At 60.1% G+C, this 21,251-nt stretch overlaps 1 protein-coding gene across 6 annotated transcripts in view; it reads left to right on the plus strand.

Moving 5' to 3' along the window:
* PEMT (phosphatidylethanolamine N-methyltransferase) overlaps window positions 1–16,406 on the plus strand; it is an 85,921-nt gene extending 69,515 nt beyond the window's left edge. For 4 of the 6 annotated variants that reach the window (XM_025363522.1, XM_025363526.1, XM_025363525.1 and 1 more), the window contains exons 4-7: window positions 9,351–9,496; window positions 12,430–12,541; window positions 15,675–15,749; window positions 16,122–16,406. In XM_025363522.1, coding sequence (XP_025219307.1) covers window positions 9,351–9,496; window positions 12,430–12,541; window positions 15,675–15,749; window positions 16,122–16,179 — 391 coding nt within the window. In that variant the 3' untranslated portion in view covers window positions 16,180–16,406. Of the gene's footprint in view, window positions 1–9,350; window positions 9,497–12,429; window positions 12,542–14,816; window positions 14,848–15,674; window positions 15,754–16,121 lie in introns of all 6 variants that reach the window. The other 2 variants (XM_025363523.1, XM_025363524.1) reach the window with 2 other exon arrangements.
* Window positions 16,407–21,251: the final 4,845 nt, after the last annotated feature.

Consider the following 21,251-nt stretch of genomic DNA (forward strand, 5'->3'; position numbering starts at 1 on the left):
AGGAGAATTGCTTGAACCTGAGAGGCGGAGGTTGCAGTGAGCCGAGATTGCACCACTGCACTCCAGCCTGGACGACAGAGCGAGACTCTGTCTCAAATTTTTTTAAAAAAAGAAAGCTTCTTTGCCCATCTCTGGACTTGGGACAGGCCCCTTCCTGCTGTCAAATGAAAAGATCAGAGAAGAGGAACTGGAACTAGGTGATGAGGCCCAGCCCACTGCACTTGGAAGTGAATTTGTCTGCCCAGACACCAGGCTAGACAAGGCCCACCTGCGTGGACTGTGATGGCCGCAGGTGACCTGGGGATGCAGGCTGTGCAAGGCAAGCTGCCCCACCTCTGGGCCCTGGTCTCACCTCCCACAGTACCCTGAGAATTGTTGCACACTGCAGCTCATGGACTAAACATGGACCAAGTGGTGCTTCAAAAAATGAGAAACTGTCTGCACCAGAGAGAATCCCCATTTTTGACTTGTCGAGACAGACCAAAAGCTCTGTGTGTGCCTGGCCACACCCCACATGGAGCACTCACTGGAGCCGAGGCACAGCTGCCCCTTTGGATGGGGTGCGTGCAGCCTGGCTCTCCCCATGGCCCCATCTTCCTCAGACCAGCCTGGCCTGCAGGCACTGGGTGCGCACAGGAAGGGGCCTGCAGATGCTCCATGCCAGCACGTGCGGAGCCGGGGCAGGCCTGGCTGGTGGTCAGGCCCCTCGCACACTCACCGAGGGTGGCCCAGGTCTTCCCCCTCTGTGGCCAGGTGCCCTTGCTGCCTTCCCGTCCTTGTGGGCTTGGCCACAGGAATGTGGGTGAGCAGTGTGGTCAGGGTCCTACTGAGGTCAGCCTTCGGCGCTGAACCCCTGGCTCCTGGCCTTTGCTTCTTGGCCCTTTGGGCCGGGGCTGCCGGTTGTCTCTAGGCCTGGGTGGGTATCCCAGGGTCTTGGTCCTCAGAGGGGTGGGTCCCCTGGCACCTGCCCTGGGTTGAATGATGTGAAGAGTCTTTCCCAGAGAGGGCTTTTCACCCCTCGGAGGGCAAGGGGCTTGGCCCAAGGCACTGCCTCGGGCCCTCGAGGTCTGCACAGCCTGTGTGCTCACAAGCGCCTAGACTATCCGGCCCCGGGAACATTTTCACATTTGTAGCCTCTGGGTAGAGAAGAGTCCCATTGTGCAGATGGAGGAAGTGAGGCTTGTTAAGAAGCAATGGTTTGCCTGAGGTTTTACAGCTCAGGGAGCGCTGACCAGCGTCTGAGAACAGATCAGCAGTGCCTTAGGGAGAAAAGATTCCATCCATGTAGGCCAGAGGAACCTGGCAGGCACCGGCACCACCCAGGCTGGGTTATGGGAGTGGGACATCAGGGTACGGGAGATGGGCCTCTTTCCCACCCCTGCTGCCTCTTGGGCCACCGGCAGAGTATCCCTCCTTACCCGGGGTGGGGCCCTGGCTTCATTGGCAGGACAGGCGGGGGTCTGTGCCTTCCAGCCCCCAGACACCCGCACTCCCAGTGGCCAGGAGGGAGTGGGCTAGTGCTGGCCGACTGAACACATGGAGCTCGGAGCCCCCTACAGGAGCGGCAAGGCTGAGGACAGGTAGAGGGCTGCAGAGGGTTGAGACTCAGCCCAGGGCTGGCAGGCTGAGCTGTTCCACCACCCCTGTTCCCCAGAGCATGCTGGGACCACCATCAGGGCTGGCACAAAGCAGGAGGAGTGGGCTGGAGCCCACAGCGCTCACAGCTCCAGGGGCAGCTAGGCCAGGCCAGGTGACTGCCCAGAAACACCAGCCATTGCCACAAGGCAGCTGCCTTGATCGAGCCCCTCCTGCCGACCCTGCCCCTGGGAGCTGCTCTGAGTCTGCTGAGTTCTGACTTCCTGCCCAATCCCATCTTGTGCTAGAAACCCCAGAGGCGGCCGGGCGCGGTGGCTCAAGCCTGTAATCCCAGCACTTTGGGAGGCCGAGACGGGCGGATCACGAGGTTAGGAGATCGAGACCATCCTGGCTAACACGGTGAAACCCTGTCTCTACTAAAAAAAAAATACAAAAAACTAGCCTGGCGAGGTGGCGGGCGCCTGTAGTCCCAGCTACTCCAGAGGCTGAGGCAAGAGAATGGCGTAAACCCGGGAGGCGGAGCTTGCAGTGAGCTGAGATCAGGCCACTGCATTCCAGCCCAGGTGACAGAGCAAGACTCCGTCTCAAAAAAAAAAAAAAAAGAAAAAAGAAACCCCAGAGGCTTCCTTGAGCGCTCCCCATCACCTCCCTGCTGGTGCAGCAGCACAGCCTGTGATCTACCTGACCCTGGAGGTCCGCCCCCGTCATCCACCCCTTTTCAAGGCAGAGAGTACAGGGCCCTGGCAGGGGTCAGCCTTCCTCCTCCAGGCCCCAGCCTAGTGCTGCGTGTACCTAGGAGACCAGGGGGACAGGCCCACTCACAGCCCAACTCCAGGCGTATAGACGGCAGCAAAGCACTGTCTGGTTTGTTCTTGGATCCCAGGCCCTGGGAGTCCTCCTGGGGTAGCTGGAGGAAGTCAGCTTCTTACAGATGGTGGCTCCCAGCTTTCCCTCCTCTCCAGACCTCTCATATCAGTGTTGGCCTCACCTGGCGTCTGCCTGGCCAACAGGGCCGTGACTTTCGGTTGGACTAGCCACTCCTGGATTTTGGGGAGGAGAGAAAGGATGTCCCGGGCTGCTGCAGGACTGCTTTTCTCCTCTCACCTTTTGGGTTGAAAGGCAGAGGCGTGCCGTGGTCCTTACTCTCTCCCCCACTGTCCTTCCCCTCCAGGCCCCTGCCTACACCCTGTCCTGCCGTGCCCCTGCTGCACGCACTGCTGACCCATCCTTCCTGCCCACACCTGCCAGTGAGGCACGCAGGTGGTAGGTGCTGGGGCTGGACCGGGCTCTGGGGCCAGGCTCTGACAGGACCCTCAGGACCAGCTCCTGCACCCCCACACCCCCACACCCTTTCCCATGCATGCATCGCTTCAGTGGCTGCCTAGAGGTGGGCATTCTTTTTTGTGCAGTAGAATAGACATAACCGCTTGAACCATTTTAAGCTTTACAGTTCAGTGACATTTAGCAGCTTCCCGATGTCATGCAGTCCTTCCTCCTGACTAGTTTTGGAGCTTTTTCTTTACCCTATACACCTGGAGCAGTCACCTCCTGCCCCCCAGCTCCTGGCAGCACTCATCTGCTTTCTGTCCTCATGGGTGTGCCTGTTCTGGGCCTTTAGGGTGTGGCATCCTTTCTCCATGGGAGATGGCAAGCTTCGTGGGGTCCAGGCTGTGCTCGAAAGCCTCTGTACCCAGCAGAAGTCGGGTGGTGGGCGGAGAACACAGGCATGTGCTTGAGCCAAGCCTGGATCGTGGCCAGTGGGTCCGAGAGGCCACCAGCAGCTGCCCTGCCAGCAGGTCCCAGGGGAGAGCAGGTCACTGGGTTAGCAGGTACGCACCAGCGGTGCATCTAGAGGTGGTCAGGGGAGGCCTGGGGCAGGATGAGCCACTGCGATCTGGAGGCAGATGTGCTCCATCCAGTCCCGAGGGGGCCATTAGCACAGACCTGTTTGCTCTGGCTGTGGACTGTGGATGGGGAGGAAGGCTGATGGACTCCAGGGCACTTGTTGAAGTTCCTTGCCTGAGCTGCCCGCTGCACAGCTGAACTTGGCCAGCCTTGGCTGGAGCGCTACCCTCTGATGAGCCACAGAGCTGGTCTCGAGAAAGCCCACGGGGGCGGGCGAGGAGTGGATGGCCAGGCAGGGCCCAGCTGAGCTTCACAGGACTGGGCTGCAGCCCTTCCTCCCTCCTGGCCGTGGGAGGAGACAGCCAAACTTGTTAGAGCATCAACGAGCTCCTGGTGTCGTTCACCAGTCACAGGATGGAACTGTATTCCAGTGTACGTCAGAATTGCCTGGAGTCTCCCAGGGCTCCCTCTGGGTCTTCTGAGGGGAGTAGCTCCTGTGTGCTCTGGTGTGGCGGGCACAGCCGGGCTGAGAAGCTGCATCCTGGCCTCAGAGTGTGGCTGTCAATCAGGAATCTTCCTCGACCTGGAGGTGCTCCCAGGCTGGGCAAGGAGGCAACTGGAGGGGCAGGGTGATCTCTGGAAGGTGGTCTGGGTGGGTGGGGTGCAGGCAGAGCCCTGGCTGAAGAAGTGTGGTGACCAAGGCCTGGAGGAGTGAGCTGGCTCTTCAGATGGCTGGGTGGGGCCCGTGAGTCCCGGGAGAGGGCGGCCCCCACTCAGGCTGGGCAGCAGGGGCAGGGCAGGTGGGGACACACCTCAGCATTCTGTATACTAGAGGCCATGGGGCAGGCGCAACCCTGTGGGACACCAGAGTCACCCCAGAGCCCCTCTCCCCCAGGGAAGTCTATTTTCAAAAACTCCCTGATGATTCTGAGGCCAGGCCCTTGGGGACTATGGCCCTGGAGGAGGCTGGCACACGTGGCCCTCTGTCTCAGTGACCACATGTCCTGGTCACTGCTGCATGCATCCCAGTGCCTGGCTAGACCTGCTCCAGGATGTGGTCAGGACAGGCCAGGGGTCTAGTGGGTGCATGAAGGAGGGAGGGCATGGAGCCGACGGGACAGTTTGCTTCCGATGGAGTGATGGAGGGCTGGGCGTGTGCAGCGTTCCACGGCAGAAAAGAGCGACTCCTGCCGTCTTGGCAGAACAGGCCAGAATTTTTAAAGAGTCTGTGCACTGGGAAGCCAAGTGTATTAGTTTCCTTCTGCTGTGTAACAAATTCCCACAAACTTAGCGGCTTAAACCACACAAACATACTATGTGACCGTTTCTGTGGCCAGGAGGCTGGATGGGGGGCGGGGTCTTTGCTCGGGGATTCCCCAGGCTGGAATCAAGGTGTCTGCTGGGTGCGGGCTCACCGGAGGCGGGGTCCTCCACGCTTTCAGGTTGCTGGCAGGACGCGGGTCCTTGAGGCCCAGCTCCTGGTGGCCGCCCCGCAGCACAGCAGGCAGCTCTGCAGCTTTGGCTTTGGGTCTCTCTGGCTTCTAGACCCTTTCAGAAAGGCCTACCCAGGGTCACCTCCCTTTTGATTAACTCAAGGCCAACTGATCAGGACCTGAATTCTATTTGTGAAATCCCTTCACCAGAGTGATTCCCTCAGGGCAGGTGCCTGGAGTAGCTATTGGGCGGGATCCATGCAGGCAGCTGGAGAGTAAGGGGTGGGAGGAGCACTTAGGACAGGGAACCTGGGCACAAGGGGCCCCAGCTGCTGGGAAGGAAGGAGGGAAAGGGGCTGCAGTTCAGCAAGAGTGGGGCCCAGGCCCTGGTAGACCAGGCCAGGCCAGCACCTGAGGGGCTGCAGCTGGGAAGGAGGGAAGAGGCACCCTCCCCATCCCCAAAGCACACACCACCAGGAAGTCTGGAAGGAGAATGGGTGTCAGCCCAGGATTCCCGGGTGCTAGGGGTGCTGGGATACTGCTGCCTGTTGTCCTTGGCCTGCCCGTGAGGCTTGAGCCTGTCCCACTGTTTACAGGTCGTGAGGAGGCAGGAGAGCCGTCCTGCCCCTCCTGCTTTCTACCATCTGTTTCCGTGTTGGTAAAACAAGACAGACTCTCTCTCAGCTATTGATGGGTTTTGGAAACATTTTGGAAAGGTGACTCAGAATTATTCAAATGCTCAGAATTAGTGCAACGTCAAAGCCCGGAATTCAAGCCCCTTGATGGTTTCGGGGGTTGCATAGATGAACATTTTTGTTTGTTTGTTTTAGTAGTTACATGCTTATTTTAATATGTCTTGGAAAAGAAATGAGCCCATCAGAGGACTCATTTCATGGCTAGCGTCGTGTAGCTGAGACGGAGTGGAAAGAGCGAGTCACTCCAAGCCTGGGTGAAGGATGTGGAATACACGGCACTCAGGCCACACGTGGATGTGGACCACGTTGCAGAGACACCCCAGGATGATCAAAGTCAGAGAAGTGTTTCTGGTCGGCTGCAGACAGAAACGGGACAGGCCTGTCCCGGGTGGGGCCATGTGCCTGTGGCCTGATGTGTAGCCCAGGACTCCCAGCCGGGGGCAGGGTGGGGACACTGAGGGCAGCGATGCCCCCTCCCCACCTCCACCTCAGGGTTTCCGGGATTTTATGGGAGCAGAGTGCAGACAGCCTCAAATCACATTAATGACTGAAGGTTTGATCCAGGTCTTAAAAATAGAACCCAAGGCAAATGAATGCATCTCCGTTCCCCACCCCCAGTGCGGAATACTTCCAAGGGAAATTGCGTCCTATTACCTCATTCTGTTAGGGAGCTTGTGGTCACAGAGCTACTCATCCATCCACTAATTTTCCCTGTGGAATGGACGGACTGTGCTTTCCTGGCTTAATGGAGGAGCTAGAACACTGTCGATTGCCTAATTGGGGCCGTGAGATTCCAGTAAACCTGGAATCTAGAATCAGAGTGTATTTGACTGGGTAAGGGGCCACTTGGTGAGAACGCCAGGGAGGAGCTCAGCCCAGTTCCTCTGCTGACTCTGAGCAAACGACCCACAGAGCACTGTGCCAGGAGCCAGCCCAGGCTGTCATCTCAGAGAAAGGAAAGGAAAGGAAAGGCCCCAGGACTGGGGCCATAGGCGGGGGAGCAGCTGGAGGACTGGGGGTCAGGTCTGGGGCAGATCTGGGGCCTCTCCCACCCGCTCCCTGGCCCCCTATCTGCCCTTCATCAGGAATCGCTTCCAGACAGATCTGATTTTCCTACTGAGCCACGCCCCCAGGGAAGCTGGGCCCTGAACACGCTGGGCTTTGGGCTGGGCCGCACCAGAGGGAGGAAGTTCGCTTTCATCTGCTGCCTGCTTGTGTGATGCAGATGAATTCTGGCAGAGGAACCCTGAGCATGGGGTGTGGACCCAGGCCCTGGCTCGGGTCTCCGCAGGAAGGGGTAAGAGCGACAGGGTCTCCCTCCAGAGTGACCCTCCCGCGTCCTCAGGCCTGGCCTCCTCGCCCTCCCCCTATTGCAGCACGGGATGGGTCTCCCTGGTTCTGCATTTTCCACAGCAGGCAGAGTGCATTCCAAACCCTGCTGGGCCGAGGCCTGCACCTGGCAGGCTCCTTCAAGCCTTCCCTGCTCCATGCCCTGCCCCAGACTCTAAGGCACAGCTCCCTGCTGTTTCCGCCTTCTGGAATGCTCTCCCCTGTTCACCCCTCCCCACCCCCGTCTGTTTTCTAGTCCCCACTGCAGTGGCAGCCAAGGAGCCAGATGCTTGCAGGGGAGCCATGCTCCTGAGCAGGGCCGGCACCCTTCCTTTCCCTCCCACTCCACCATCTGCAGGCAGGAGAGTGGAGGGTGCCAGGCAGGGGAGAAGGTGTGCCTGGATCGTGGCACCACACTGGGTGTGCGTGTGGCCACCTTACTCCATGGCAGCCCGTGACCCTGAGCCAATCCCAGAGGCTCGGCCTGGAGCTGCGGAGTGACCCTGAGCCCCGGGCAGCAGCAGGATCAGGGCAGGGCACTGGTGGGTGGAGAGCTGAGGGTGTGGGCAGCATGACCGGCAGTGGGTTTGCCCTGACACCCGAATGCCGCTGTTTGACAGGTCGGTGTGCCCACCTCTGCCACCGGGTCCTGGTGGCTTTGTCCACAGGCCCTTTTCCCTTTTGCCCTGGCTCCTTCTCTGCTCTGGGGGGTGGGAGGAGGAGGAAGGAGCAGCTGCTGCTTCTCTCCAGTCGATGAATAGGCACTAAATGTCCGTTCTGTGGCCTGGGCCAAGTGCCGGGGGTACATGCAGGGAAGGAGGAGCAGCTTCTGTTCCCCAGGAGCTCCCAGTCCAGCTGGAGGAAGGAGTTCCAGGGAGGCATAAAGATATGCCTGTGTGTCCTTAGCTCAGCATAAAGAGGGTCACAGCAATCTGAATTCACCAATGAATGGAATGGGTGGATGAAGATGGGGGCCTCAATCTGCTTGAAAGAGCCTGGCAAAGATACTTCATGGTGGATGGATGGATGGTTGTGTGGGCAGACAGAGGCTACATTGATGGATGGAGGGATGGATAGATGGACAGATGGATGGATGTGTGGGTGCACAGAGGATAGATTGATGGAGGAAGGATGGGTGGGTGGGTGGATGGTGAGCTGGCCCTGCTGGGAGATGCCGTCCAGACTGAGTGTAAAAGGCGCTGCCCTGCGTGAGGCAGCAGATCTCCATGTCTCTTCTGTGTTGTCATTATTGCGAGCATGGGAAGTGCACATTTGGTCGCACATATCTCTGCTCCCACACACAGCCTTTCCTGTGAGTGTGCCTCTCATCTAGCACCCAGGGCCCCCTTCCCACCAGCGCCCGCTCCCCTGTGGTGAGGCCCGGGTGCATCAGCACATACCTAGCCCCTGTGTCCTCCCTGCACCAGGCCCTCAGTCCTCTGGAGCCAACTGGAGAACCTGAGCCTCTAGACCCACTGCTATCATAGTCACCCCCTTTTGGTCATGCCACTTCCTTTTTTTTTTTCTCTATCTTTTCTTTTGAGACTGAATCTCGCTCTATTGCCCAGGCTGGAGTGCAGTGGTATGCAAACTCTGCCTCCCAGATTCAAGCGATTCTTGTGCCCCAGCCTCCCGAGTAGCTGGGATTCCAGGTGCCTACCACCACGCCCAGCTAATTTTTGTATTTTTGGTAGAGACAGGGTTTCACCATATTGGCCAGGCTAGTCTTGAACTCCTGACCTCAGGTGATCCACAGGTCTCGGCCTCCCAAAGTGCTGGAATTACAGGCATGAGCCACCGCGCCCAGCCCCCACTACCTTTTAACAAGGCCTTCAGTGGTTTGGCCCCAAAGGGAGGCTGGTGGGGGAATTCAGGTGTGGAGGAGGACATAAAGGGCCCCCAAAGTGCCTTTAAATGCAAGTCAAGCCACCCAGGATATGGCCAGACCTGCAGGGACTGTGGAAGTGGAATCCCCAGCACAGAGCACGCCCCAGGCCTCAGGGCACTGAGTCTGTTGGGGAATGGGACACCTGGGCCTGCCCTGCAACCTGGCACCTGCGTCTTTTCTGAGCCTCACTTTTCTCCATAGTATGAGTTGCTCATTGGACAGGATGAGAGTTTGCAAGCTGGTGGCCTTTGGGCTGAATCCAGCCTGCTCACATGCAGGGTCTAAAGTGGTTTTCATGAATTGTCTATTTCTGGAAGTTAGGACAGTTCACATATGAGTCAAGACCTCTGGCTTCTCTTGAAAAAATTTAAATATCTGACAGGCCTGGGCCCCTCCCTGTTGCTGTCACCCCCTCTCCTGGGTGAACCAGACGCCACCTGCTGCCTGCCTGGCCTGGCAGCCCTGGGCTGGGTGCTCTCTGAGGTTCCCTGGGGAGAGGGCGAGAAGGTGAGGATGGCCTCCTTCTGGGCCATGACATCCTCCCTCTCCATCCCCTGCCCGCAGCTTCACGCAGGCCATGCTGAGCCAGCCCAAGATGGAGAGCCTGGACACCCCCGCGGCCTACAGCCTGGGCCTTGCGCTCCTGGGACTGGGCGTCGTGCTCGTGCTCTCCAGCTTCTTTGCACTGGGGTTCACTGGAACCTTCCTAGGTAAGACCCTGAGGGCTGGGGTGACCCTGAGCAGGCCCACAGGAGCCCTAGGGAGGAGCAAGGCCAGGTGGCTGTGGTCCTGCCGTCTGTGACATCAGTGGGAGTGCTGGGGCCCTGCTCCATCAGGGCGTCTTCCCTCCAGGCCTGGCTTGTCCATGGTTAGAACAGGAGGCTGGGCTCCAACAGCAACTCTTACCCCGGGGTGCTGAGCAGCTGCCTCGTGGGGAGTGAAGACAGCTCCTGGCTGCTTCTCTCCAGCTAACGAAGATGCGCTCAACACCCGTTCTGGGACTCCCTGAGTCCAGCGCCACACCAGCTCCCTCTTGCAGAAGGCTCTCAGGCCCTATTGCACAGAAGCCCGAGGTGGTGGTGAGTCAGCCGCCTCCCCGGCAGCTCCCGGCACGCGTGGCTCTCAGGCCAGGCAGGCTTGTGGTTGGTGCTGTGTTTGGCCGCAGGCAGGGCTGGCATCGGTCTGGGGAGAGATGAGGGGTGGAGGCACCTTATCCCTTCTCCATTCCCCTCTGCTTGTGGCTGAGGTGCTTTCAGGCTGTGAGCCCAGTGCTGGCCTGGCCAGACGCCCACCAATGACCCTCATGATGGCAGCAACTTCCAGCTCCTTGCAAGCTGGGAAAGAAAAGCAGCCATGGGAAAGGCAGTAGGGGTGGGGGTGGGAGGGGAGATGGGGGCAGCAGTGGGGGACAAGAGGGAGCCTTCGGAACCTGGAAGGAGAGAAGGAGGCAGCCCCTGTCCAAGGGCAGCCCCTCCCAGTGAGCAGGGAGTTGGCCCAGCGGGGCGTTGCCCACTCTCCGTCATGGGTGGGAAGACCCACGTCTTCCTCCCCGTCAGCCGTGGCCAGTGCAGGAGCTTGGCAGGTCACTCGGCTTCAGTGGCCTCAGTGGCTTCCTGGGACCAACAGTGTCCTGAGGAGCTCCCGGGCCCGCCTGCCACCCCCATCCTTAGATGCTGGCTGTAGCTTCTTGGGCCCAGCCCCCAGGGCACCGTGGGCTGTCACAGGGCCCTCCAAGTTCTCAAGGAGCCTGTGCTTGGCCGCAGGGGTCATCCGAGGGAGGAAGTGGCATCTGTGGGTGCAGCATTCTGGATCGCCCATGACCAGGCCTCTCTGGGACTGTCGGGGGCACCCACAGGTGGTTCAGTGCTTCCTGCGCAGGCAGGAGCTGTAGGGAGTTTGGTCTAGGAAGGGGGGCAGCAGCCAGGAGCGTCTGCATCTGCCTGGTGAGGGCAGGTGTGGGCAGGTAGAAAGAGGAAAAGGCCTTGGTGCAAGGAGAGGGAGACTGAGGGCAGAGTGGTGGGCGGCTGGAGGCAGGGGAGCAGCTGGACTGGCCGCACAGGTGCTGTCGGTCAGGACAGGGCTGGAGGGTGAGCCGAGGCCTTGAAGGCCATGCAAGGGGTTGAGGCTCCATCCCCAGAGAGGTGGGAGCCACAGAGGGGGTCCCCGCAAGGAAGAGGTTGGACTGATGGAGCCGGGATCAGCGGTGGGGCTCAGGAGCTGTGGAGGGCCCTTCCAGGATGTGAGGGCGGTGAGAGCCACACGGGAGGGGCTCCGGGCTGTGCAGTCAGGTCCTGTGGGAGAGCAGCGGCAGGGGCCCTCCAGCGGTTAGGGTGCGGGTGGATCTGGACAGGGAGGGCTGCAGGCAGCGTAGGGAGAGCCAGGATGGTGGGTGGAGCCCCTCGGCAGTGGAAGAACAAGCTGGGGGGCCCTGAACAGTCAGAGGGAGGGAAGGAGCCCACAAACACCAGTGGGCACAGACTCCTGGCGGCGCTGCCAGCAGACATGGCCTAGAAACGCCGAGGGCCAGCAGCGCGGGATATAGACAAAGGTGGTCACTTCCCCCTGTGACTCAGCCCGAATTGGGTTTCTGTGCCATCTACCCACACCCTGCTGCCCCACTTCCTGCTTCCTGGGAAGAAAGAACTTCCCAGTGGTCCTGGGCCTGCCCCGTGTCCCCAGACGGTGACGCAGCTCCTGGACCCCTCCTGCCTATGCTGCCCATTGTCAGGCAGCTGCCCTACTTTCCGCCTCGGATGAAGCTCCATTGTCCTCCTGGAGGAGACACAAAATAGGGGTTTCTGGGAACAGAAGGCTGGGAGGAACAAAGCCGCACCCTTTATGGAGCGGTTACTCTGTGTCCAGTGGGACCATCCTCTGTAGGCCTGGGACAGATTCTGTGACTGTGACACCGGCCGCTGCTTATGGCTCAGAGCAGTCCTGCCGGGGGATGCCTTGTGGCCATGCGACTGACGGGTGCATGGCTGGCCTGTCTGGAACAGGCTGCCCAATAGTCACCCTCTCTCCACTGGGTCTAGCTCCTCTGGGCAGCTGGGTGGGAAAACAATAATACCAGGGCTGACCTCCCAGAGCGACAGGAGGCGTGCCGTGGCTGGGCCTTGGTGCCAGGGCCATGCAGCCGGGGGCGTGGAGCAGAGCAGCCCTTAGCAACCAGCTGAGGCCCCCAGAGGGAGAGGAACTCACTAGAGTGAGGCAGAGCGGGAGGTAGGTCAGGAAGAGGAAGGGTCTGCATAAAGAGGCGCCATGAGCAGAGGGAGAAGGGCCTGAGGAGGAATGGAGCTCTCTGTACAGAGAGCAGGGAAACGCATCGCAGGGGAGGGAACAGCGTGTGCAAGCCTGGAAGAAGAGGAAGGCCAGCGTGGCTGGGTCAGAGTGCACAAGAAAAGGAGCAGTGGGGCAGGGGCGGTGCTCAGCACCTCAGTCCTTGGGCCCCACGCCCTCTGCTGTCAGCGTGCCTGGTGGGTCCCTCTGACTCTGTCCATTGTTGAACCCCCTGGAGCCTCCTGGAGTGCAGGGCCCTGTCTCACCTGCAGGTCCCGCCACAGCCCGCTCTGGGGCCTTCCTCAGTGATGGTGTGGCCAGGGCTGATGAACAGCCGACGGACCCTGCCTTGCCTCATCCACAGGTGATTACTTCGGGATCCTCAAGGAGGCGAGAGTGACCGTGTTCCCCTTCAACATCCTGGACAACCCCATGTACTGGGGAAGCACAGCCAACTACCTGGGCTGGGCCATCATGTGAGTACCAGGCTTGCTGCCCCTCTGCCCTGCTGGCCACCTCCCGGGGAGGAGCTGGTGCAGCTCAGGACGCGGGGGCCAGGGCCCCTGGAGAGAGAGAAAGGAAGAACGTGTCATTTGCGGGGGCCTAGGGCGCCCTGGTTCTCCCTTTCTCAGAAGCATCTTATCTATAGTAACAGAAAGCACATCCCAGAACAGGGTGGCCAGCTTCTCCAAGAGGGCTGGAGTGTGGAGGTTCAAAGGCCGCAGGCAGGTCACAGCCGCTCAGCCCTGGTCCTGCCGCGCAAAACAGCTGCGGACGCAGGAAAACGGATGCGCGTGTTCGGCGCCAGCACAGCTCCACTTACAGACATTGAAGCCTAAATTTCAGATCATTTTCACGTGTCATGAAACATTCTTTTGATCCTTTTGCTTTTAACTATTTAAAAATTTAACAGGTGTTCTTGGCCCGTAGGCTGTAGTTTGCAGACCCCTGTGCTGGGACATCAGGGCTGGGACCACCCGAGCCATCTTCCCTGCAGGAGGGGGCAGCCAGAGCCACCAGGGCCCACCTCACCCGCAGCTGACAGAACTGCCTGTGCCCCCATAGCCTCTGCCCATGTGGCAGGCACCCCTTCCCACAGAGGGGACCCCGTGCCATGAGGGAAGCCTGGAAGTGCTGTCGGCCTCAGCCAGGTACAGGCACTGACAAGGTGTGGGGACGTGCTCCCGCAGGGGGGTCAGAGGGCCTGCGGTCAACGATGGCACAGCGGGAGCTGCCCTGGGCTTCACACCCATCCCCCACCCTGGCAGTTCTAGTTTAGCCATTTTCTTGCATAGAAGGTTTTTTTTTGGCAGACACTGTTCCACTGCTTTTGTTTAACGCTTGAAAACCACCGGCCTAGAATTTACAGGTTCTCCCCAGGACCTGAGGGGCCAAAGGATCCCAAAGGAGTGAATTGTAAATGGTGAATGTCAAGAGCAAGGTGTTGCCTCCTGGCTCCCCGCCCTCAGCGGCTGGGACGGTAGCAGCTGGGGTTGGAGAGAGCAGAAGCTAGAAGAGGGGCTGTGGGTCTGGCTGGGACCCACCCCGCGTCCAGGCCAGGCAGTCCCCAGGGACACCTCCCACCTGCCTTCTAGCCTGGGCCCTCTGCCCGGACTCGGGCAGTGTGATCCTGAGGCCCAGACTATGTGCCCCCAGGCTCACCCGCCCATGGAGCACTGGGGCCACAGGGTGAGCCCAGACTCAAACAATCGCCTCTACCCAGGCTGTCCCTGCAGGCTTAGGTTTCCCAACACACCTGGCCCCCTGTCTCCTCCGTGTGCACACACACATGCACGTATGCACACACACATGCACATATGCACACACACATGCACGTATGCACTTGCACGCTGTTCCCTCGCCTAGAACCCTCCCACTTATGCCCCTTGTCGGTCCTTCCAAACCCAACGTGAGGTATCCCCTCCTGCAAGAATGCCTCCCTGACACCCCCACCTTCGGTGCCTCCCCAGTGGCTTAGTGTCCCCAACAGTGCCTTGTGCCCTGGAGTGAGAGTCACCCTTGGGCTCGGGACACACAAGCCGCCTCCAGAGGACATCAGCCATGCGGTGTGCTGGGAGATGGCATCAATGGTCCAGGAGCTCGTTAGAGATGAGCCATTACCTGGCCAGACGCTGACACAGCAGGGACCCCCGCAGGCCTCCCACAGCCCATCTGTCTCTCACCTGCCAGGGCCCCAGACATGGGCCTTCCAGGTGTCTGAGCTCCCTGGCATGTAGGACCCCGGCAGGCCATGTGGCAGTGAGCCCGATGCCAGAGCACAGATGGCAGAGGTGGTGGCCTGACTGTGAGGGACAGGTGGGCCTCCTGCTTCATGTTGTGCAAGCAGGGGCTCCTGTCCCCCTCAGGTGCCCACAATGGGGTCGCTGCTGGATGCCAGCCCTGGGGCTGGAGCCTGGGCTTGGATCTTTGCTGTCCTTAAACTGCCCTGCCCCCTGCAGCTCCCAGACAGGCAGACCAGTGTGAGGTCCAGGGGTGGAAGGCAGTGGGCAGGGCAGAGGGTCCCCGCAGGGGCCACAGGTGCCCTCCAGCCCTCACCTTGATCCAGCCCTACCTGGGGTTCTTGTGATGGTTTGTCTGGGGAGGGGGCAAGTTGGCACAGAGGCAGCCAAGGAGGGTGCAGCCCCTGGCCCAGGCCTGCCCATGCGCCCTCTGTGCCTGCCAGGCAACTCCTTTCCTCCCTCTTTCCCTCCCTCTCTCTCTCCCTCCCTCCCTCCTCCCCGGCAGCAGCAGCCCAGCGCCTGCGGGAGCTGTGGGATCAGAGGTAACTATAGAAATAGATTGGGGGACAGCTTGACGGCAGCTATTTCTGGAAATCTGAGGCAGCTGCGCCCAGGCTCCTCGGTGCCGTCACTGACGAGCTGCCGCTGCTCACTGGTGTGGCGGGGTCAGGAGCTGGTCACCAGGAGAGAGCCCCTGGCGATGCTCCATCCAGCCTTGGGCCTCCCATCCTCTGGGCCGGGGCAAGCAGGGGGTTCCTGGGCGTGGCGCTGCTGTCCCACCACCTGGGAGAGCCCAAGCTGGGCTCGATGTTGAGGGCTGGGTGGGGCAGCAGCTCCTAAGCCCCCTTCCCCACAGCCAGATCCTCCCAGGGCGTGGCTATGGGGCTGCACCTGTGGCTGGGGGCTGGGGGCTCAGGGTGAACCAAACTGGCTTTGGGGAACCCTGGACCCATTTCTAGAAAACAGCCTTTGTTCCTCAGAGCATGGTTTCTGGGGGACAGTGGAGCACTTTGCCCCAGAACCTCCTCCTGTGCAGGACGAACAGCCCTAGCCACTGGGACTCTTCTGCCTGGGGCTGCGTCTCCAGCTCTGGGCTGGGGGCTGGAGACCCGGAAAGAGTGAGCAGGCCCCACCCGGAGGGAACCCAGCCAGGACGGACAGGCAGACGATGATGATAAATGGATCAGGACCGAGAACATGGGGACCCCACTCAGGAAGGGGCAGTGCTGCCTGGGCTTGGTCGGCCCTAGTGGCCCCAGCGTTGGCCGGAAGACGCGGGTCACAGCAGGAAGGGCCAGCCTGGGCAGGAGGGCAGTGGCCCTGAGAGACCCTGGCTCCAGCCAGGCCTAACCTGCCTCTCTCCCTGCAGGCACGCCAGCCCCACGGGCCTGCTCCTGACAGTGCTGGTGGCCCTCACCTACATGGTGGCCCTCCTGTATGAAGAGTGAGTAGCGGCTGCGGCGGGTGGGGGCGTGGCTGCCCGGCTGGCCCTGTCTCTCCTTCTAGAACCTTTCCTTGTGGCCAGGGCAGGCTCAGGACAGGCTGCCATCAGCCAGGCCCACTCCAGGGCTCCCAGGTCAGAGCGGCCACAGCAGCTTACAGTGCTAGCCTGCAGGACCCAGCAGGCAGCCGGCCCCTCTCCCCTCCCCCCTGCTCTCTGAAGGCTCCAAGTCAGTGCCACCCCAGCGGCTCTGGCGGATGAAGGGGATCCTGGTCCCATTGGGACACCCTCAAGCTGGTGGAGGCAGGGCTCTGGTGTGGGCAGTGGGTCACCCCCAGGACCTGCTGACTGAAGCCTCTCCCCGCTGCCCGGCAGGCCCTTCACCGCTGAGATCTACCGGCAGAAAGCCTCCGGGCCCCACAAGAGGAGCTGATTGAGCTGCAACAGCTTTGCTGAAGGCCTGGCCGGCCTCCTGGCCTGCCCCAAGTGCCAGGCCCTGCGCAGGGCGAGAATGGTGCCTGCTGCTCAGGGCTCGCCCTCGGCGTGGGCTGCTCCAGTGCCTTGGAACCTGCTGCCTTGGGGACCCTGGACATGCCGACATGTGGCCATTGAGCTCCAACTCACACATTCCCATTCACCAATAAAGGCACCCTGACCCCAGCATCTACTCCAGCCTCTGTCTGTCTGCGTGGAGAAGGAGCAGGCCTTGGGCATGAGCATCAGGTCCAATAGCTCCTGGGCCAGGCTGGCCCCAGCCTTTCTCTCTCTGAAATCTCAGAGCTGGGAGGTGGGCACCTCTCTCCAGGCCTCCAAAGGAGGTACTTAAGAGGCATTAGGGGCTCACCTGGCCATGGCCATGGTTTCACCCCCAGGAGACTTGGTGTCTTGTGTCACCTGCTCCCACGCCCCGCCCCCCCAAGCACACCCGAGACAGCCCCTCTGCTGCCTCTTCCCTTAGAGGATCCAGCCCTGTGTCCATCAGCGTGAGGGTGGAGAGGTGTGGTCACGTTGGCCTTGGCCACCCCAGTCTAGCTGGGCAGATGACACTGTCATTCCTAAATGAATGGCCTTGCGCTGACCAGCATCTGGACACACACTGGGCGCCCTCTGTGTCTGTATGGGGCGGAGGTGGGCCCTGCAAGGGTAAGCCTCATCTGGGGGAAGCAGGACACAGTGACCAGGAGTGTAGGCTCAGGCATTGCCACCGGGGCTCCCGAGGTGGGCAGAGAGGACACCCTTCCCCCCTCCTCCTGGCACCCATGCCGCCACTTCCTGTTTTCATCCCAGTTCTGCTGCTGGTGGCAGGGTCACCCCTCAGTCCCCAGGACACCAGGCCCCCTGACTGGGGCAGGTCGGGGACTTCTAAGCTTGGTGGGCTTTGGGGTGATTCTCCTGGGGGTGCCAGAGGCCCTCAGTCCTTCAGCTTTGGTCAACATTATCCCTCAGGGTCTGTGAGCCCCGAAGGCCAGTCAGGGGCTCCCGGAGGCCGTGTGGGGATCAGGGTTCTGCAGGGAGAGGCCTCCACCTGTTCCAGCCCCTCTCCCCTTCCACCTGTGACCTCAGGCTGATCACTGCCCTCTTCCAGCTCCAGGGGTCCTCAGTCAAGCTCAGGGACAGTGACCGAGGGCCGGCTTTCCCTTGACATTACTTTCACTCAGGGCTGCAAAGCCATGGCCTGAATGGACATTTACAAAGCGCCCACGGTCCAGGATCTTCCTGCTCACACCGCCAAGATGGGCTCCCGGGCTGCATTCCTGAGCCCTCTAGGCAAGGCTGGCCGCCTCCTGGGAGGGCTGGAGGTGGGTGCAAGGAGACTCACCCCCCAGCACAGGAGTCCCCAGGCCAGAGCTGTCAGAAGCCACAGAGCTTGTGAGGAGTGAACCTGACCCTTTCATCACACGGCCTTTTGGCCCCCAGGGAACACGGTGGAGGCAGGGCTGCCAGCCCTGAACTCCTCTTGCCCCAGCCCCAGCCCCAGCCCCCTCGCCCCTGGCCCTAGGCAGATTCCCCAACTTCCCACTCTGCATATGGAGGTAGAGAGGATGATGGTGCCAGGGCTGCTGGGCAAGGCTGACCCTCACCTGTGTCTTCACAATCCCAGGTGTCCAGTTGACCAGGCCCCGCAGCCCAGGCAGGCAGCCCTCAGGGTCTGGGCCACAGAGCCCCTCCATCCCTCAACTGTGCCGGTTCCTTCTCTCTCTGGGTCTCCTTCCCTGTCTCCCCAGCCAGGATGCTCAGCCTGGGATCCAGGCCACGGACGGGAGGTGCCAGAAAGGCTCTGCTGAGCGCTGTTCATGTTCCTGGGCAGTTCCCTGCTCCCCACCTCCACTCCCCGTCAGTGCCAGCCCCCACTGGGGGCTTTATTTTTAGGTACCACTTACTCAGCACCCAGCTGTGTGTGCAGCCGGAGGAAGCCTGGTTCCCTGGCAACCGGCCTGGCTCAGCCCGGTGGGCCCCTCCCCTCAGGGATCCCACCTCCTGCCCACTCCCCACTCACCCCTGAGCTTCACCCTCACACCACCCCCCCCCTGCCAAATGTAAATGTGGTCAGGACACCCCCTCAACCCCCGTTGTCCTCGGAAGTAAGTCTTGGCCCATTACCCCGGGGGCCCAGGACTTATTCTCTCCCTGTCCCACTGGGCCTGTCCCACCGTGGCCTCCTTCCCTCCATCTGGGCTCCTGCGATAACTTCAGGTCTCAGATCACCTCCGCTTTATCCTTGCGTCTACCCTCGCCATTCCCTCCACCTGGACACCCCTCCCCTTACACTCATCCATCCGTCCGCCCGTCCGTCCGTCCGTCCGTCCGTCCATCCAACAATATTGAGTTAGTCCTTCTATGACGCGGGCAGAGGACTCACTCGGCTATGAGCATGGTTTTCATGCCCTGCCCTCAGGGGCACTCCACGCCTTGGGACAAGCCACTGCAGGATGGGGACAGGGCGGGCTGTTTCCATCTCATCGCTGCCGTAATCAATCTGTGTCCTCAGGTTCCGCGGAATCATTCTCGCTGGTGAGGTGAGTTTTGAAGTCAGATCTGGGCATGGGCAGGTGTCAGGAGGTGAGGCAGTGGGGTGGGCGAGGAGCCTTCCCACCCGAGGGAACAGCATATGCCGCGGCTGCGGTGGGCCGACCCAGGAGAGGGTCCAGGGCCCCCAAGTCTCCCTTGCAACAGGCAGGCCTGGTGAGGGGCTCAGTTTCCAAGAAACAAACGGAGAATTGCAGAAAAGTGACAGGTTCCCCCTGGCTGCAGGGTGGAAACAGGGTCTCCTACTGTGAGGAGGCCCCCAGGGTGGGAGGCGCGTACAGAGTTTTTCTGGGCAGTGGTGATGGTGCTGGGCCCTGGACAGAGGTGTGAGGTGGGAAGAGGGGACGTGAGAGATGTGTAAGGGGGAGAATGTCCAGGATTTGGGGATGAATGAGGGAACAAAGGGGTGTAGCCCCCATAGTGGGCGGGTCCAGGCGAGCTGGGAGACATCCTGAGTCCCTCTGCAACAGGCAGGTGGCTGCCGGGTGCCTGGAGAGGGTTGGGCTGGAACCAGTACCTGTTCATCAGGGGGCGAGATCCACAATTCTCAACCCGGCGTGCACAGTTCTGCCACCTGGCCAGCTTCATGGTTTCATTTCTATTATAATTTTAACATCTTTACTGAGATATAATTCACAAGCCATACACACAAGTCTGAGTTTTTGTTTATCCACAGACTTGTGCAGGCATCACCACAATCATTAAAACATTTTCGTCACTCCCCAGAGAGACCCCAGTACCCCTGAGCTGTCCCCCCCAACTCCTCTCCAGCACTAATCACCACCAAGTCGCTCTCTGTCCCTATGGATTTGCCTCTCCCGGACACTTCCTATGAAGGAATCACGGTATTTGTCCATTGGTGTGCGGCTTCTCTCACTGGGCACTGTGTGTTTGAGGTTCGGCTGCGTAGTGCCATGTCTCAGCACTGTTCATTTTTACGGCTGAACAATGTTCCAGTGTGTGGATGGACACACTGTGTTTCTCTATCAGGCAACGGACACTTGGGTTGCCCCCACCTTCGGGCTGTTGTGAAGAATGTGGCTGTAAACACTTGTGGACAGTTTTTGTGTAGACACGTTTTCATTGCTTTTGGGCAAATGAAATTTGCCCAAATTTCATTGCTCTGGGCACATTCTTCGGTGTGGAATTGTTAGGTCACATGGTAACTCGCATGTTGGACACATTGAGGAACTTCTACCCTGTTTTTCACAGCACCTGTATCTTCTTACATGCCCACCTTGATAACTTTTTATTTTTATTTATTTATATTTGAGATGGCATTTCGCTCTTGTTGCCCAGGCTGGAGTGCAGGGGCGTAATCTCAGCTCACTGCAACCTCCACCTCCCAGGTTCAAGCGACTCTCTTGCCTCAGGCTCTTGAGTAGCTGGGATTAACAGGTGTCTGCCACCATGCCCGGCTAATTTTTTGTATTTTTGGTAGAGATGGGATTTCACCATGCTGGTCAGGAACAGCTCTCGAACTCCTGACCTCATGTGATCTGCCCACCTTGGCCTCCCAATGTGCCGGGATTACAGGCATGAGCCACCATGCCCAGCCTGACGTTCCACCTTCTTTCGGCCTCTGAGGGGCTCCTGTAGGCTGGCAAGGGCCAGGCTGTGGGAACGTGCTGTGCTGGGGTTGAGGGGCAGAGAGAGGGGTTCACTTCTTCAAATTCCACTCGCAATACTTGAGCCCACGGCCGGGGAGGAGAGGCACGGCCTGGGGACGCAGCACACACTGACCCTGCAGCCCCTTATGTGTAAAATGGCCATGATAGTCATGCCTGCCTTGTGTATAAAGCAGGTGCTGAGGCAGTGCCTCCCTCCCTTGTCGCCCATGGAGCTCCTCAAGGTTTTCTCTTTGCTTTCTAGAATCCAGAATCCGTCTCAGGGCTTGAGGGGCATGAGAGACATCCGGTCTGACCATATCCAGTGCTTCGGTCCTGCTGCTGCTTGCACAGGTGCTCACTCCCTCCGCCAACACCTCTGCACACACAGCCTTTGAGGCTGATGGATGGCCTGAGCCAGGCAGCAAAGCTCCGTGCATCCTGATCCTTGGTTCCTGGGGCAGAGCCGGGAGCCTTGGGCTGAGCTGGCTTCTGCTGGAAGGGTCTGCTCTACCGGGAACAGAGCTCATCACTGATGAAGAATCTACCAAGGTTATGATCTCAGCTTGATGAGGGGAGCCTGTCAGAGGGAAGGCAAAGCCAGCTCTGTTTGCCCCTTTCTCCTCTTCAGGGGGTGGCGTGCACCAGGGTCACACAGGAGAGAAGCACGCCTCAGAGCCTCCTCTGCAAGGCGCTGGTAGAGATGGGCTCTGGCCGCACAGGCCAGCACAGCAGTGCCCGGGCCCGAGGGTGCTCTGGGTTCCTGACACCTGAAGTGCCCACTTTTGGCCTTCGTGTGTACTCTGTCTCAGGACACCACCACAGGCAAAGCTCTGATGGGGTGCCCAGCATTCTCCTCCGGCCCAGCTCT

Source organism: Theropithecus gelada, chromosome 16 (assembly GCF_003255815.1).
Source record: "Theropithecus gelada isolate Dixy chromosome 16, Tgel_1.0, whole genome shotgun sequence".
NCBI classification, from domain to species: domain Eukaryota; kingdom Metazoa; phylum Chordata; class Mammalia; order Primates; family Cercopithecidae; genus Theropithecus; species Theropithecus gelada.